This window comes from Plecotus auritus (genome assembly GCF_963455305.1).
Source record: "Plecotus auritus genome assembly, chromosome: 11".
Classification (NCBI taxonomy): Eukaryota; Metazoa; Chordata; class Mammalia; order Chiroptera; family Vespertilionidae; genus Plecotus; species Plecotus auritus.
In genome coordinates this window covers 31,057,699-31,072,988 of record NC_137777.1, presented here as the reverse complement: position 1 = coordinate 31,072,988, position 15,290 = coordinate 31,057,699, and the positions used below count along the sequence as shown (strand labels likewise).

Genomic DNA, 15,290 nt, shown 5'->3' with positions numbered 1-15,290 from the left:
ATTTGAATTTTTTTAAAATATAGATTCTAACATTAACCTGTGTTTTTTGAATGAACAGGATAATGTTGCTGATCTTTTTTCCAAATATATGGAATAAAAATTAGTTTTTTTCCTTTTGTTTTGTTTTGTAACAATTAGAAAGGAAAAATTTATGGTGGGACAGCAAGACCCTGAATTTAATTTCAACATCCTGGTTTCCCACATTATATACAGGCACTAGTAATTCTGTGTCAATTTTATTTCTTCAGATATTTTTCTCTCCCAGGATTCTCTCATATTTGTTATTTTTTGAAGCTCTGATCATGGCTCTGAATCATTTTTGTTCTTTTTTCCTCTCCCAACAGCTGTTTCAAGACTTCTGCAACTCATTTGCTGTGGAGTCTAGAATCTCCCTTGCAAGCGTGCTTACTGGGTGGGCTGAACTGCCATGGAACAGGATTGTTAGGAAGTCGATATGTTGCTAAGGAGTCTTGCTAATTTGCTCTGTAAGCTGAATGGAGTGTCAGAGAAAATTTCCTTTCCCGTGATGAACTAGGAGGTGCATGTTTTGGCCTGTATCAGTGATTCTATTTGGATCCATTACTTTAAGGTTACGTTTTTTTATCCACATATATAGGTTGCACCTAGTTATCCCTGTAATCAGATAAACAAATGTCAGCTGTTCATATTTCAATCCTTCCTGCCAATAACTGCTGGAAGTGACTTAATGCAGCTGGAGAGTAACAGTGACAATCATTATGTCCTGCAAAGTGTGAAATTGTACTGTGGCCTTTTCAGTCTCATTACTGCATTACTGATAATGTTCAGTGGATGAGACTTGGGTGGGGGGGGGAGCCCATTTTAATACAATTCAGAAATAGTGTAAAAGAGGAGTGCTGTTTATCTGAGCGCTAGTTGTTATAAGAATTCACTGTAAGTGTCGAAGGGCAATGCTTTCACCTGAAAGATATTGTTGTGCTTCATTCAGATTGTTTTCCCCATCTGATAGACACCCTTGCTGAGTAACCGCACAGATGCGGCTCAATGGAAAAATGAAGGAAGAGGAGAAAAACCCTGAGGCGGAGCAAAGGAGTAGGCAGTCAGTCAGTCATGCTCCCAAACTGATAGGGGTTTTCACTTACCTGAGCCGCTCTGGATCCACGTGGAAGAGGCCATGCCCTCGCCCCTCCCGCGGCGCAGTTACCTCCCGGGCGAGTTTTCTCCCTCTGGGGACTCCAGGCCCTGCAGCAGCCCCTCGGAGCTCCCAGGGAGGGCAGGGAAGCTCTTCCTGGGGACCACTCCTCCCAGGGCCCCACGGCTGCCTCGCCGGCTGGCCTGGTGCACCATTGACTGGGAGCAGGTGTGCTTCCTGCAGAGGTTGGGAGCTGGGGGCTTCGGCTCCGTGTACAAGGCGACTTACCACGGTGTGCTCGTGGCCATCAAGCAAGTGAACAGGTGCACCAAGAACCGACTGGCATCCCAGCGCAGTTTCTGGGCTGAGCTCAACATCGCAAGGCTTCGCCATGAGAACATCGTGGGGGTTGTGGCTGCCAGTACGCGCACGCCTGTGGGCTTTAATAGTTTAGGCACCATAATCATGGAGTTTGGTGGCAACGTCACTTTACACCAAGTCATATACGGTGCTACCAGCTCCCCTGAGGAAGAGGTGGAGCAGGAGGAAGTGGAGTCTCGCTGTTGTGCAGGAGAGGAGTTAAATTTGTCTAAGTGCCTGAAGTATGCCCTGGATATTGTGAATGGACTGCTCTTCCTCCACTCTCAAAGCATTGTGCACTTGGACCTGAAGCCCGCTAACGTTTTGATCAGTGAACAGGATGTCTGCAAAATTGGGGACTTTGGTTGTTCTGAGAGGCTGGAAGATCTCCCGTGCTTCCAGACTCCTTCTTACCACCTGGGCGGCACCTACACCCACCGGGCCCCAGAGCTCCTCAAAGGAGAGATCCTAACGCCCAAAGCTGACATCTATTCTTTCGCCATCACTCTCTGGCAAATGACTACCAAGGAGGTGCCTTACTTGGGGGAGCGTCAGCACGTGCTCTACGCGGTAGTGGCTTACAACCTGCGGCCGCCTCTCTCGGCAGCTGTCTTCTCGGACTCTGTCCCTGGGAAGAGACTGGAGAAGATGATCCAGGGCTGCTGGAGGGCCAGTGCTGTGCAGAGGCCAAGTGCAGAACTGCTCCTGGCTGACCTCAACTCCCTGAGAGCTGAACTCGCTGACTCTAAACCTGTTTCAAGATAAGCCTTTGTCTTTGTTTCTATTTATTTTTAAAGAAGTGAAGATGTAGGAAAAAAAATCATATTTGTAGGACATATATTTAGAAAATAAAGTTACTAAAATCTCCTTTAGTCTCAAATGCTTTTTCTAAGAGCTACAAATCTGGTAGTGGCCCTAGTGCTGTTAGTAACTAACCTTATTCCTTTATAGAGGTCTATGCTTTGCTTTTTCAGCTAGTGGACTTGCTTTAAAAGTTCCATAGTATTGCATTTATTCAAATTTGTTATTGATAAAAACAATTTGTCCAAAACAGAACTGAATTGTAAAATGCTAAAAATTTTCCATAAATTCTTCATACCCACCACCTAAATTTAAACTATTAATAGTTTACTTGCTCCCATACCAAATAAGTAAAAACCTTTTTTGAAAAATATTGTCTTCCTGTTCCCTCCAACAAAATTTCTTGTTTGTGATAACTTTCATACATAAAATTCACAAATTGAGGTAAGTTTATTTTTTTATTTCTTAAAAAAATGTTTTTATTGATTATTGAGAGTTTAAAAAGCTAGACCAAGTAAATAAACAAATGAATATGTAAATAGTTTGTTGCCTAAAAATCAACAAAACATATAAACCACAAGTTGACTTATATAAAAGCACATAAACAAAGAATTAATAAAGGGAGAATAATGATATAACAAGAAATTTTTTTAATTTTAAGAGAAAACTTTGCATGTCTGTATAGAAATAAATTTGAACACCTAGAAGAATATATAGTGTTCTAGAAAAATGTAATTTACCAAAACTTGCCCCAGTGAAGATAGCAAATCTATAATAGACCAATTTCTATAGAAGAAATAAAAGAGGTTGTTCGTCACTCCCCCTCCTCACCCTATATGACATTAAGCCCAAATTCCCACTAACTTATATCAAATGTTAGAGACTAGGAAATATTGATGCTACTTATATTAGAAGGAAAACTTGCAAATTATTTTTAAGAATAACCTTTATACTGAACCCTGATAAAGTTGCTTTAAAAAATAAACTACAGACCAATCTTAAAGTTTCTAAATAAGATATTAGCAAACAGAATTCAACAGATAATTTTTAAAAATTAATTTTCTAATCATGTGAGTTATTCCAATATGCAAGGATGGGTCAATATTAGAAAATCTATTAATTCATCATATTAATTGGTGAAAAGAAAAAATAAGGATATGTACTGAGAAGACATTTGACAAAATTGAACACTCATTCCCAATTTTTAAAAAGAGACTAAAAGAGAAGAATCAATGCATACTTCCTTAACAGGACTTTTAAAAATGCACACATGACCAATGTTAATCTCTTTGCTTTTATAACTGCATCATGGTTAGTTAACATTAGGGAAAGTTAGGTGAAGTGTATATAAGAATTCTCCATACTATCTTTGCGAATTTTCTATATTTCTAAAATTATTTCAAAATAAAAAGTTTAAAAAGTATAAAACACACACAAACACACATTTCAGCCCAACAGCCACCATCATAATAGAGAATGACTGGAGGCATGCCCACTAAGTCAGGAATAATATAAGAATGAATGTGCATACTACCACTACTATTTAACATTTTATTAATCAATGAAAATAGAAAAGAAAAGGAAATTTGAGTTTTAAAAATTCTAAAGAGAGAAAACTAATTTTGTTTGCAGATTCTATTTTCAGGCTGTATAAAGAATTAATTAAAAATAATTCAAACAATGAGAAGATTGTATAAGATAGCAGGATATAAAACTAACATGAAACCCATAGATTTCAAATATGTAAACAAAAAACAGTTGAAATTTATAAAAGAAGAGGATTCCTTTTACAATAGCTATGAAAAGGAGAGTATATTCTCTCTGACACAGTCACAGCCACGTGGTTGTAGACCCAGAAGATGGGATACTTGACCAGTGTGGGAGGAATATTAGTTGTATACAGGAGGGTTGAACAAATAAGCATATTGAGGATAATGAGAGCTAAGTTGCATAAATGTTGTAGAAGGGGGCTATAAGTACAAAAAGAAGGAAGTCTATAATTAATCCTAGAGTGTTGAAATGAAATAGGTATCAGTGTGAACTCAGTTTTTAAGAGGTAGATAGATAGAGATATAAAGAGAAATATATAGAAGTAGACATAAAAAATAAAACTTTTAAAAGAAAAGTAGGTATAAGTTTAATTAAAAGTGTGAAAAATTTTTTATTGGGAAAACTTTAAAAGTACTCTTAAAAAGTATATAAGCCCTAGCTGGTTTGGCTCAGTGAATAGAACGTCAGCCTGCAGACCAAAGGGTCCCGGGTTCGAATCCAGTCAAGGGCATGTTCCTTGGTTGCAGGCTCCTCCCCGGCCCAGGCCCTGGTCAGGGCTCATGCAAGAGGCAACCAATCCATGTGTTTCTCTCACATCAATGTTTCTCTCGGTCTTTCCCTCTCTCTTCCACTCTGCCTAGAAAAATCAATGGAAAAATATCCTCGGATGAGGATTAACAACAAAAAAAACATATATAAGAAGTCTCAAACAAATAAAAAGACACCATTAAGATGTACAGACTTCCTAAATTAACTTATAGATTAAAAACAATTGCAATTAAGTACATATTAATTACTATCTTCACTGTTCAGAAAAATTATCATCATCATAGCTAAAGTTTATTGAGTGTTATGTACCAGGAACTGTAAAGTATTTTGCACAGATGTCAAGTTAAATCCTCATAACTCCTCTAGCATATTTACTATTATTAATAGAGATATTAATAATAACTTGCCCAGAGTCACACAAATAAGTGATAGGGCCAGAGCCCATGTCCTTAACCATTCCATTATAGTGGCAGGGGATACCTTACTCTTAGCTTCATTATTTCAAAGGTTTAAACAATATTTTATCTAGTTTATAAAAATCAATCAATAAAATTGCTATTGAAAGCATAATGTAATTAAGGATGGTTTTCAAAGAGAAACAGAAAAAGTATCTGAGAAACACAATGCAGTGCCCTATGTTTTAAAAGAGGAAATAACTATAGTGTGTACTTCTTTCCTTCACATAAATCTGATAATAAAATAATTCTTATCCATGTATTCACATATTCAGCAAGCATATATTTCATCATCCAATATGCCCTGAGCATCATGTAAGCTAGATTAAGTGGGAGAAAGCAAAAGCATGGACATAGACTTAAGAGTTGATATTACTTTCTATTTGAAGAGGTCATGCAGTACTAAATTTAAGATTTTGTGAATACTGATTTCATTATTAATATATTAAATACATTTCCCAAATTTAAAATTTCCTGACAGTCTTGGAAAATATTGGAACTTCCAGTGAATAATAAAGTTCAAAACACACTCATGTATCTGTTCTCCCTAATTCCCATGTGACAGATGAATTTTTTTAAAGCATTAATTCACAAGGACAAAGAGAAAGGGAAAATTATAGGAACAAAATTTAGGAAGCTGGGAAGTTCAGTATGCCCTAGAACATTTAAGTCAGCAGTAGGGGAACCTGAGATATAACCTGAGTTTTTCCACAGAATGCCCAAAAGTTTTAGTATTGCCTGTTTTAAGTTTGCAGAATCTGGCAACCAAGCTAATACCCTTTATGCAGTAAAACCACCAGAATTAACCTACTGTGAGGCTTTCATTCTTAAAGGTCCATCCACATGTTCAGAGTTACCAATTAGCTTTTTATAGCCCTACTATTAAATAGCAGCATACAGCCCATTTTATTTCCAAAGAAAACCTTTAATATGAAAAGAGGAAGATAAAAAAATCTTAACTATCCTTATAGAGATATAAAAGGAGATATTGGCTACATGGAAAAAGAAGGGGGGTTCTTAAAAAAAAAACACCTAGAAAATAGTAAAAAGAGTTTTTGGAAGTTAAAACTATAATTATATACATTAAAAATTCATTAGAAAAATGGGTAAAGATAAGTAGAGGAAAAGTTAAAGAGATTGAATGAAAGCAAGACAATTGGAGGATCCGTATGGAAAGTCTAATATTCAAATAGAAGTTCCAGAGATAGAAGATATGGAAATAGGAGAAAATTATCAACAAACAATTTAGGAAACAAAGTTTCCATATTGAAAAGATGTAGTATTGATTGCCCAGACAACAAATAAAAACAAATAAGGCACATTACCAAAAATTTTTTAGAACATTAGGGGCAATAAAAAAAAACCCTAAAAGCTTCCAAAAATTAAAAAAAAAAAAAACAAGATCACATATAAAAGATAAGGATCCTAGAAGACAATAGAGATTACTATTTCCAAAATTCTGAGGGAAAATCATTTCCAACTTAGAATTCTATACTCAGCCAAATTATTAATTGAATGTACATGTTGGCTAAAGACCTTTTGAGACAGGCAAGGTCTCAAAAATTCACTACTATGCACCCTTTCTCAGAAAACTACTTGAGGGGGTATCCTACTAAAGCAAGTGTATAAAGCAGAAAAGAAGAAAACAGTATCCGGGAAAGAGCGAGGCAAAGGGAATCTCCAAGGACCATGGTGGTTGAAGATAACAAGCTGTCAATTGTGCAGGTCTGATGATTCAAAGAAGATAAAACTAATGAATACCTGTGTTTTAATGGATTGAAATAATACTCCATAGTGTGAGGAGAGTATGGGATAAACAATGATGACTACAGGAAAAAAACAACAACAAAGAGAATGAAACAAATTTTATTAACTTTAGGGGACACAAAAAGTTGGGCAACACAAGGAAAGCAAATATTGTATAACAAATGGTTCAGTTCAAATAGCCTTGTATAATAGCTATAATAAAGCAACACTGTATGTTGATCTAACCAAAAGAATAACATAACAATAATGGAAGGATGAATGGAGAGGAATTGTGACTATAGGTACGGAGGATAGAAGTGAAATAAAACTAAATCCTAATCTTCCAAAGAGAAAAGTCCATAGATAATGCCTAAAACTAAAACTAAAAAAAAAAAAAATCAAGAAGTGTCCACATAAGTATGTTATTAAGAGGTACAGATTTAGTTACCAAAATTAATAGCAAAAGGGAGTTGAAAGTGATTGCAAGACCCCAAGAGTTGGTGTGGCATCCTTGAAGCTTTTGGGGGGCAGTAATTCTAGTGCAACTATTTGACCCTTTAACTGCTGCTCACATATAAATTATAAAAATTAAAAAAAAAATAAAAAACAAAAAGATGAAAATGAGTGTGTGGTGGGTCTCAGGATATATTTTAGTGTGGTTTTTCTATGAAATGAATTTTAAGAAATAATATCAAAGTGATTAAAGTAAATATTCTTTTTTATTACTTTGATACATGTGAGCCAACTCCCTATGTGAAATCCATGCTTTCTTTAAAATAGAGTAATAAAACAGTACAGGCTCCCTCAAAAGAGAAAAAGCGTAAAAGAGGAAACAAGCTACCCATTCAGCTAAGGAAAGCAGAAGCAGCCGAGAAGGACTAAACTAAAGCAAGACAGCTTCCTGAACACTGCTGAATAGGGCATCAAATTACAAAGAGGGAAAACCTAAAGGTCTGTGGAATAATAGAGTGCAGCCAGAAAAAATTTAAAGGGAAAGGAGAACAAAATTTGACAGAATAATAGCAGCAAATGCCAGAAGCAAGTCCCCTTACAGAGGAATCAAGTTACAGAATTCCCTGACTTCAGAACTGGAAGTAGATTTTCCCCCTTTAAGGAATGGTGGTGAATCATATTAGAACACATTGTACAGTTAGTCTGACCAAATATTTGTCAAATATTAAGTAATCTTTAAGTCCTTAAGAAATTTAGATTCTGCCACAATCTGAAGAATAAGCTCTTTTTTTAAAGTCAGAAAAACAACCTGTTTTCCCTCCTGATGAATTTTGTGATGAGGGTCATGCTGGTCTATTATGGGGAAATCATACAACTCTCATTGTCTACTGGAGTGTAATTATGGAGTGTATCTTTCCATAATTATTTCAGAATGTCCTGCTATTGTAATTTCAGCTAGAATAATCCATCACTAGGACAACTCTGTTTCTGTGAGAGTCCATTGAATTCAGGGTGGAGTATACAATTAAGGATCTTTTCTTCTGTCTTTTTTGCTGTCCATGTTTTGGCCATTCTGTTACTCATCAGTATCTCCAGTAGGGTGTTAGGAGAGAAAAATGATGGAGAGACATTCAATGGTTTATTTTTTTTAAATATATTTTTATTGATTTCAGAGAGGAAGAGAGCGGGAGAGAGAGATAGAAATACCAATGAGCCCTAACCGGTTTAGCTCAGTGGATAGAGCATCGACCTGCGGACTGAAAGGTCCCAGGTCCCAGGTTCGATTCCGGTCAAGGGCATGTGCCTTGGTTGCGGGCACATCCCCGGTGGAGGTGTGCAGGAGGCAGCTGATCGATGTTTCTAGCTCTCTATTCCTCTCCCTTTCTCTCTATAAAAAATCAATAAAATATATTTAAAAAAAAATACCAATGAGACTCATTGATCAGCTGTTTCCTGCATGCCCCCTACTGGGGATCGAGCCCACAACCAGGCATGTGCCCTTCACTGGAATTGAACCCAGGACCCTTCAGTCTGCAGGGTGAAGCTCTATCCACTTAGCCAAACCGGCTAGGGCTATTTTTCTATTTTTTGAAAACAGGTCCACTATCCAGTATTGGCTTTAGATTTGAGGGCTACTTTTAGATTTACTTTATTTGTATTCTCCCCACTCTTCCTATTTTATAGTTTCCTCCTTAGCCCATAAAAGTTCAATTTTAAAGAGACATGGGTTTTTGGGTGCGATGCCATATGCCAACCAGCCCACCATGGGGTTCACAGAGCTCACTGAGGAGAGTGTCAAGTTCATCATTAAGAATGAGGACCTAGAGGTGGCCAATTCTATTCAGAAGGTCTTCATCACTGAAGTGCCCATAGTAGCCTAGATGACAAGTTCCTTCATGACAAGTTCATCATTCACAGGCTTGGATCAATCCCCCTCACTAGTGTGGACACTATGGACAGGCTGCAGTACTCCTGGGACTGCATGCGTGAAGAGTTCTGCCCTGAATGCTCCACGAAGTTCATTCTCCACATGTGGTGCAATGAAGATCACACTCCTCATGTCACCTCTTGAAACTTCATCTCCAACAGCCCCAGGGCCATTCCAGTGACCTCCCAGAACCGAGATAATAACCTCAATGACTGTGGCGTAGGGCACATCCTCATTGTCAAGCTGTGAAAGGGCCAGGAGCAAGACTTGGAGACTTTGTGCCTATGCTTTGGCAAGGAGCATGCTCAGTGGAACCCGACTGCAGGGGCACACAGTGTACTCCAAGCCAGAGGAATGGCCAAAGAGGGAGCACTCAGAGCTGGATGAGGATGAGTCACAGGCTCCCTACACCCCAATGACAAGCCAGAGAGGTTTTACTACCAGGTGGAGTCCTGCGCTCTGAAACCATCGTCCTCTTGGCCCCCTCTGGATGGAAGAAGCTGAGAGATTTACAGACCCAGTTAAGCTATGATATCAAGAGTGACATCCTCACATAAACTAGCGGCAGCTCACCTGCTTCAGCGAAAAGGGATTGAAGCCAGCAGCTGTGTTTCAGGTCTCTCCTCAGACTCTTCTAGCTTCTGGGGTCTGGACAGCTGTTACTTACACTTCTTGGCAAGACATCAGTACCAACTAGAGGGGTAGCAGAGTGGGAAAGTGCCCATCTTGCTTGGTCACAGATAGATTACCAGAGGTGCCACTGGTATTTGAGGCAGGACAGTCTCTTACTGGACATTCAGCATCCCTGGCCCTGCCTGCCAATTGGCAATAGTCTCTGCAGAACCCAGACCCCCCTCCCCCCGTTTCCTGATCTGCCTGTAGCGGTCGTACTGCTTCCCTGTTAAAAACCACTGGATCCTCCTCTTTTGGTTATTTCAGCTCTTTACATTCTATCCAAAAGTTGAACTTTTTACAGTTGTACCTTAGGTTTCTGGTGTTAGGATTGAGCGCAAGAACCCTCATTCAGGCTGCCTACAAACCCAGTCCCTGCCCAGGGCCAGCCTACTGATACTTCACTCAAATTCCCAAGTGTGCCTAATTTGAGAACAGTGTTAGACCCTGGCTGCCCCTCCCCTCCACAAATAAACCCTGTATTTCATTCTCTACACAATGGAATGCTATGCAGCTGTAAAAAAAGAAGCATCTATTACCCTTTGAGACAACATGGAGGGACCTCAAGAGTATTATGCTAAGTGAAATAAGCCAGTCAGAGAAAGACAAATATCACAACCTCACTTATATGTGGAATCTAATGAACAAAATAAACTGATGAATAAAAATAGATCCAGAGACATGGAAGCATGCAACAGATGATGAATCTCAGAGGGAAGGGGGTGAGGGGGGAGAAATTAAAGAACTTACATGCATATATGCCTAACCCATGGACACAGACAATAGTGGAGTGAAGGCTTGGGAAGGGGGCAGGAGCGGGGTAGAGGGCATCAATGGGGGTAAAAAGGGGGACATCTGTAATACTTTAAACAATAAAGGTAAATTTAAAAAAATTAAAAACAAAGTATTGGGTGTTTTGTTTTTTAATTCTTTAATAAGAGTCCCTGAGGTGGACCTGTAGTAGGAACTCACAACTTCTGGCACCACTGAGGGTAGTGGGCCTGTTCAGGATCTTATTTAAACCAAGTCTCAGACTTCATGGAAAGGATCACTAAGGATCGCCAATAGTTGGCCATCACCCACAATCCCTCCACCTCTCCTAATCAAAAAGATAAAAAGGCAACCAGGAAATAATGGCTTCTCCTTCACTGAGGAGGAGCTGTTCCAATGGAAAAGAAATTTATCCTGAAGAGAATGTAAGGGCAAAGAGAAAGTAGCCTAGGCCACGCTAGGGACTGAAGGAGGAGATCTTTCGAGGTGCCTTCCAGGAAAAATTACCAGTGGGGAGGTTGGAGGGTTATATGAACAACTGAAATCAGAACAATTGAAATAAAAGAGGCACAAGGGGGCTCACATCTTGGGTAGCCTTTTCCCTGACTCTGCAAATGTGTAAGATGTCCTTAACGGACAACAGGGGCAGAAGCCCGTGGGGAGATGCCATGATACTAGCAAGGGGACAGGCAGTTAGTGTCTCCAAACAGAGGGAAGGGGGAGGGAACCCACTTTTCCTGACTGCGGCATGGGTGCTATCCCCTGAGGAAAGAGAGGCTGTGTTCAGTGATTCTTCTGTCTGGGAAAGTCAAGGAAAACAGAGTGACTATGTCATGCTTCCTGTTTTCAAGGAACTTTTAGCCTACCACCAACAGTTCTACTAAAACTATATGTTTTTTAAAATAAATAACTTACATACCACATACCCAAATCATTTCCAGATGGGTTAAAGAGCGTCTGTAAAACTGGAAGAAATGGATTTGAGTAGTTAATACAAACTAGAAGGAGGAAAGAGTTCCTAAGCTTTTATAAAAGCAGTGGGGAAAAAACCTGTAAAGGAGGTTGCCATATTTCATTACATAAAAAGTATAACTTCTGGATATAAAAATATAAATAAATACAGATAATTGGCTGCAAAAACTTTGTTCAAAATGTAACTGACAATAGGTTAATTTTTTTCTATAAAGAACACACACAAATAAAAAATCATCATGCCTTAATAGAGAAATGGAGAAAATTCTTTTTTATCTTAATCCTTACCTGAGGATATATTGTTGTTGTTTTATTAATTTGAAAGAGAGAAAGAGAGAGAGAGAAAGAGAGAGAGAGAGAGATAAACATTGATGTGAGAGAGAAATATCAATTGGTTGCCTCCCATATGTACCAGACCAGGGATCAAACCTGTAACCCAGGTATGTGCCCTGCCTGGGAATCGAACCTGCAACCTTTTGGTGTATAGGGCAATGCTCTAACCAAGCCACCCAGCCAAGGCAAGAAATGGGTAAAAATCTTGAAAAGTCAATTCCTGGTAGAGAAAATGCATATACCAGTTCCTCGCTACCCAGAGAGTGGCCCATCTCGGTTCCCACGTAACGTAACGGGAAACTCTCACAATGTCCAGATCCCTTGATGTTCTGCAAATGAAGGCGGAGGATGTCCTCAAATTCCTTGCAGCAGGAACCCACTTAGGTGGCACCAACCTTGACTTCCAGATGCAACAGTACATCTACAAAAGGAACAGTGATGGCATCTACATCATAAATCTGAAGAGGGCCCTAGCTGGTTTGGCTCAGTGGATAGAGCATTGGACTGAGGACTGGAAGGTCCCAGGTTCGATTCCAGTCAAGGGCACATGCTTGGGTTGTGGGCTCGATCCCTAGTAGGGGGCGTGCAGGAGGCAGCCGATCAATGATACTCTCTCATCGTTGATGTTTCTATCTCTCTCTCCCTCTCCCTTCCTCTCTGAAATCAATAAAAATATATTTTTTAAAAAATCTGAAGAGGACCTGGGAGAAGCTTCTGCTGGCAGCTCGTGCCATTGTTGCCACTGAAAACCGCGCTGATGTCAGTCATATCATCCAGGAACACTGGCCAGGGAGCTGTGCTGAAGTTTGCTGCTGCCCCTGGAGCCCTCCTGTTGCTGCTGCTTCACTCCTGGACCCTTCACCAACCAGATCCAGGCAGCCTTCCTGGAGCCGAGACTTCTGGTGGTTATGACCACCAGCGTCTCACAGAGGCGTCTTATGTTAACCTGCCTAGCATTGCTTTGTGTAACAGACTCTCCTCTGTGTTATGTGGGCATTGCCATCCCTTACAACAACAAGGAGGTTCACTCAGTTGGTCTGATGTGGTAGATGCTGGCCTGGGAAGTACTGAACATACATGGCACCCTCTCCCATGAACACCCATGGGAAGTCATGCCTGATCACTACTTCTAGAGAGATCCTGAAGAGATTGAAAAGGAAGAGCAGGCACTGCTGAAAAGGCTGTGACCAAGGAGGAATCTCAGGGTCAATGGACGACTCCAGCGCCCAAGTTCACTGCTGCTCAACTGAGGTCGCAGACGGGTCTGAAGGCGTGCATGTTTGTGCCTATTCAGCAGTTTCCTACTGAAGACTGGTCTGCAGCCCCCAGTGCTCAGGCCACTGAGGGGCAGGAACAATCACTGAGTGATCTAAAGCCGTTCTTCCACAAAATCTTAACAGAATGGAAATAAGGTTGACGGAAAAGAAAGTTCCTAAGAAAAGGAAAGAAAGAAAATGCATATAGGAAACAATTAAGAAAAATAGGAAAACGTTACCTCATGAGTACTTGAAGAACTGCTTATGAAATAGGGTGCCTTGCCGGGCCAGCATGGCTCACTGGTTAAGTGTCAACCTATGAACCAGGAGGTCATGGTTTGATTCCTGGTCACATGACTGAGTTGTAGACTCAATCCCCGGTGTGGGGCATGCCAGAGGCAGATGATCAATGATTCTCTCTCATCGTTGATGTTTCTATCTCTCTCTCCCTTCCTCTCTGAAATCAATAAAAAATATATTTTTAAAAAGAAATATTCCTTAAAAAAAGGCTCAACTATTAGATCAAAATAGATCAAAAAAGAAAAATCATATAAACACCTGCTGAGTTAATGAAAAAGCGTTTGATATAATTCTAAATCCATTCCATAATGAAATCATAAAATTACTCAAAGAAACTAGGGATAACTTTTAAGAAATAATCTCAGAATATGGAAGGTCTTTTTTAGCAATCAATTTCTTGATGAGTCCCAATCCAGGAGAGTACAGACATCGAAAAGTTTTTATTTTCCCTCCAGTAACTGATTTCAACTGCATTGTGTCAAATCACCTTTTCCCATCCCTTAATAAAAATCTAGGAAAAGGTCTATGACTATCTGGTAATTTCAGGTTATTAAATCTATGTCCAATACTGTTTAAAGCTCTAAGCGGATCCAATGCAAAGCTTTCCACTACCATGGGTTAGACTTGTGCTGGAGTAAGATCATAAAATTTATAATCTAAATTGGGTCACTTTTGAGTGAAAGTACCGAGACTGTACATACCTGGCCAAATCACATGGACAGTCACCATAGAGCAAAGGACTTGAAATGGGGAGAAGAGCCCTTCCTCTGCTATTGTAAGCCACCCCCCTCCCAGATTCTAAATCTGGCTCCCCTGGTGTTGGGAGCAGGAAGGAGGGATAGAGAAGGCAGAAGGCATCTTGCACATCTGGCAATATGTTAATGACGAAGAGCTATCCTTGAATCTGTTTGGTTCCACACAATAGATTTTCATAGTTGGAAGATCATCTAGTTCAACACCCTCCTTTTACAAATGAGTAAGGCTCATGTGGATGACATGACTCTTGAGAGATGGCATGCCTAGTAAGTGGTCGAGTTTGGACTTGCCAATGTCCTCCCAACTCCTTTCCAGTGTCCCCTGTGCTGCACCACAGCTGCTGCTTCTAACATGTGCCCATCAGAGCCAGGAGTAGGCTGAGGCCTTGAAGGTATTCACCTCGGTGTAACATTTCCTATGGCGCAAAAAACCTCAGTAATCAAGAAAAAACAGTATTGTAATGCAACTTTTTTAAAAATCGGTGAATTTTAAGCACAACTTTTAAAAATAAATATTTTTATTGATTTCAGATAGGAAGGGAGAGGGAGAGAGAGATAGAAACTTCAATGATAAGAGGGAATCATCAATCAGCTGCCTCCTGCATTCCCCCTACTGGGGACCAAGCCTGCAACCTGAGCACATGCCCCTGAGTGGAATGGAACCTGGGACCCTTCAGTCCCACAGGCTGATGCTCCATCCACTGAACCAAACCAGCCAGGGCACAACATTTAACAAGCAAAATAATCCATGACAAAATGAGGCAATTTTAAACAAAGAGTTTGTTTATTTTTACTGATTTTAGAGCGGGAGGGAGAGAGAAAAACATCAATGTGAGAGAGATATTGATGGGTTGCTTCCCGCACCAGGGATACCTAGGAACCTGTAACCTAGGTATGTGCCCTGGTTCATAGATTGATGCTCAACCACTGAGCAACACCAGCCAGGAAGAATTTCAATTCTTTTGGGGCTGTTGAACCAAGAGCCTCAGTTCCTTGCTGGTTGTCAGTCACGGGCTGCCCTCATTTCCTTGCCATATGAGCCGCTCCATACAGCGATTC

General features: G+C 39.9%; 1 protein-coding gene and 2 pseudogenes across 3 annotated transcripts; all 3 read left to right on the top strand.

Annotated features, from left to right (window-relative positions):
• Positions 1–1,153: 1,153 nt before the first annotated feature.
• On the top strand, positions 1,154–2,236 carry MOS (MOS proto-oncogene, serine/threonine kinase; the record flags this gene model as incomplete). Its single annotated transcript, XM_080646543.1, has 1 exon — positions 1,154–2,236. One exon carries the CDS (start codon positions 1,154–1,156, stop codon positions 2,234–2,236), a length of 1,083 nt encoding a protein of 360 aa, XP_080502669.1.
• A 6,748-nt stretch (positions 2,237–8,984) lies between these two features.
• On the top strand, positions 8,985–9,729 carry LOC308236516 (DNA-directed RNA polymerase II subunit RPB3-like; annotated as a pseudogene). The gene has a single exon. The product of its transcript is annotated as a DNA-directed RNA polymerase II subunit RPB3-like (transcript).
• A 2,499-nt stretch (positions 9,730–12,228) lies between these two features.
• LOC308236658 (small ribosomal subunit protein uS2-like) lies at positions 12,229–13,331 on the top strand (annotated as a pseudogene). The gene is made up of 2 exons: positions 12,229–12,407; positions 12,619–13,331. The product of its transcript is annotated as a small ribosomal subunit protein uS2-like (transcript).
• The last annotated feature ends 1,959 nt before the right edge of the window (positions 13,332–15,290 follow it).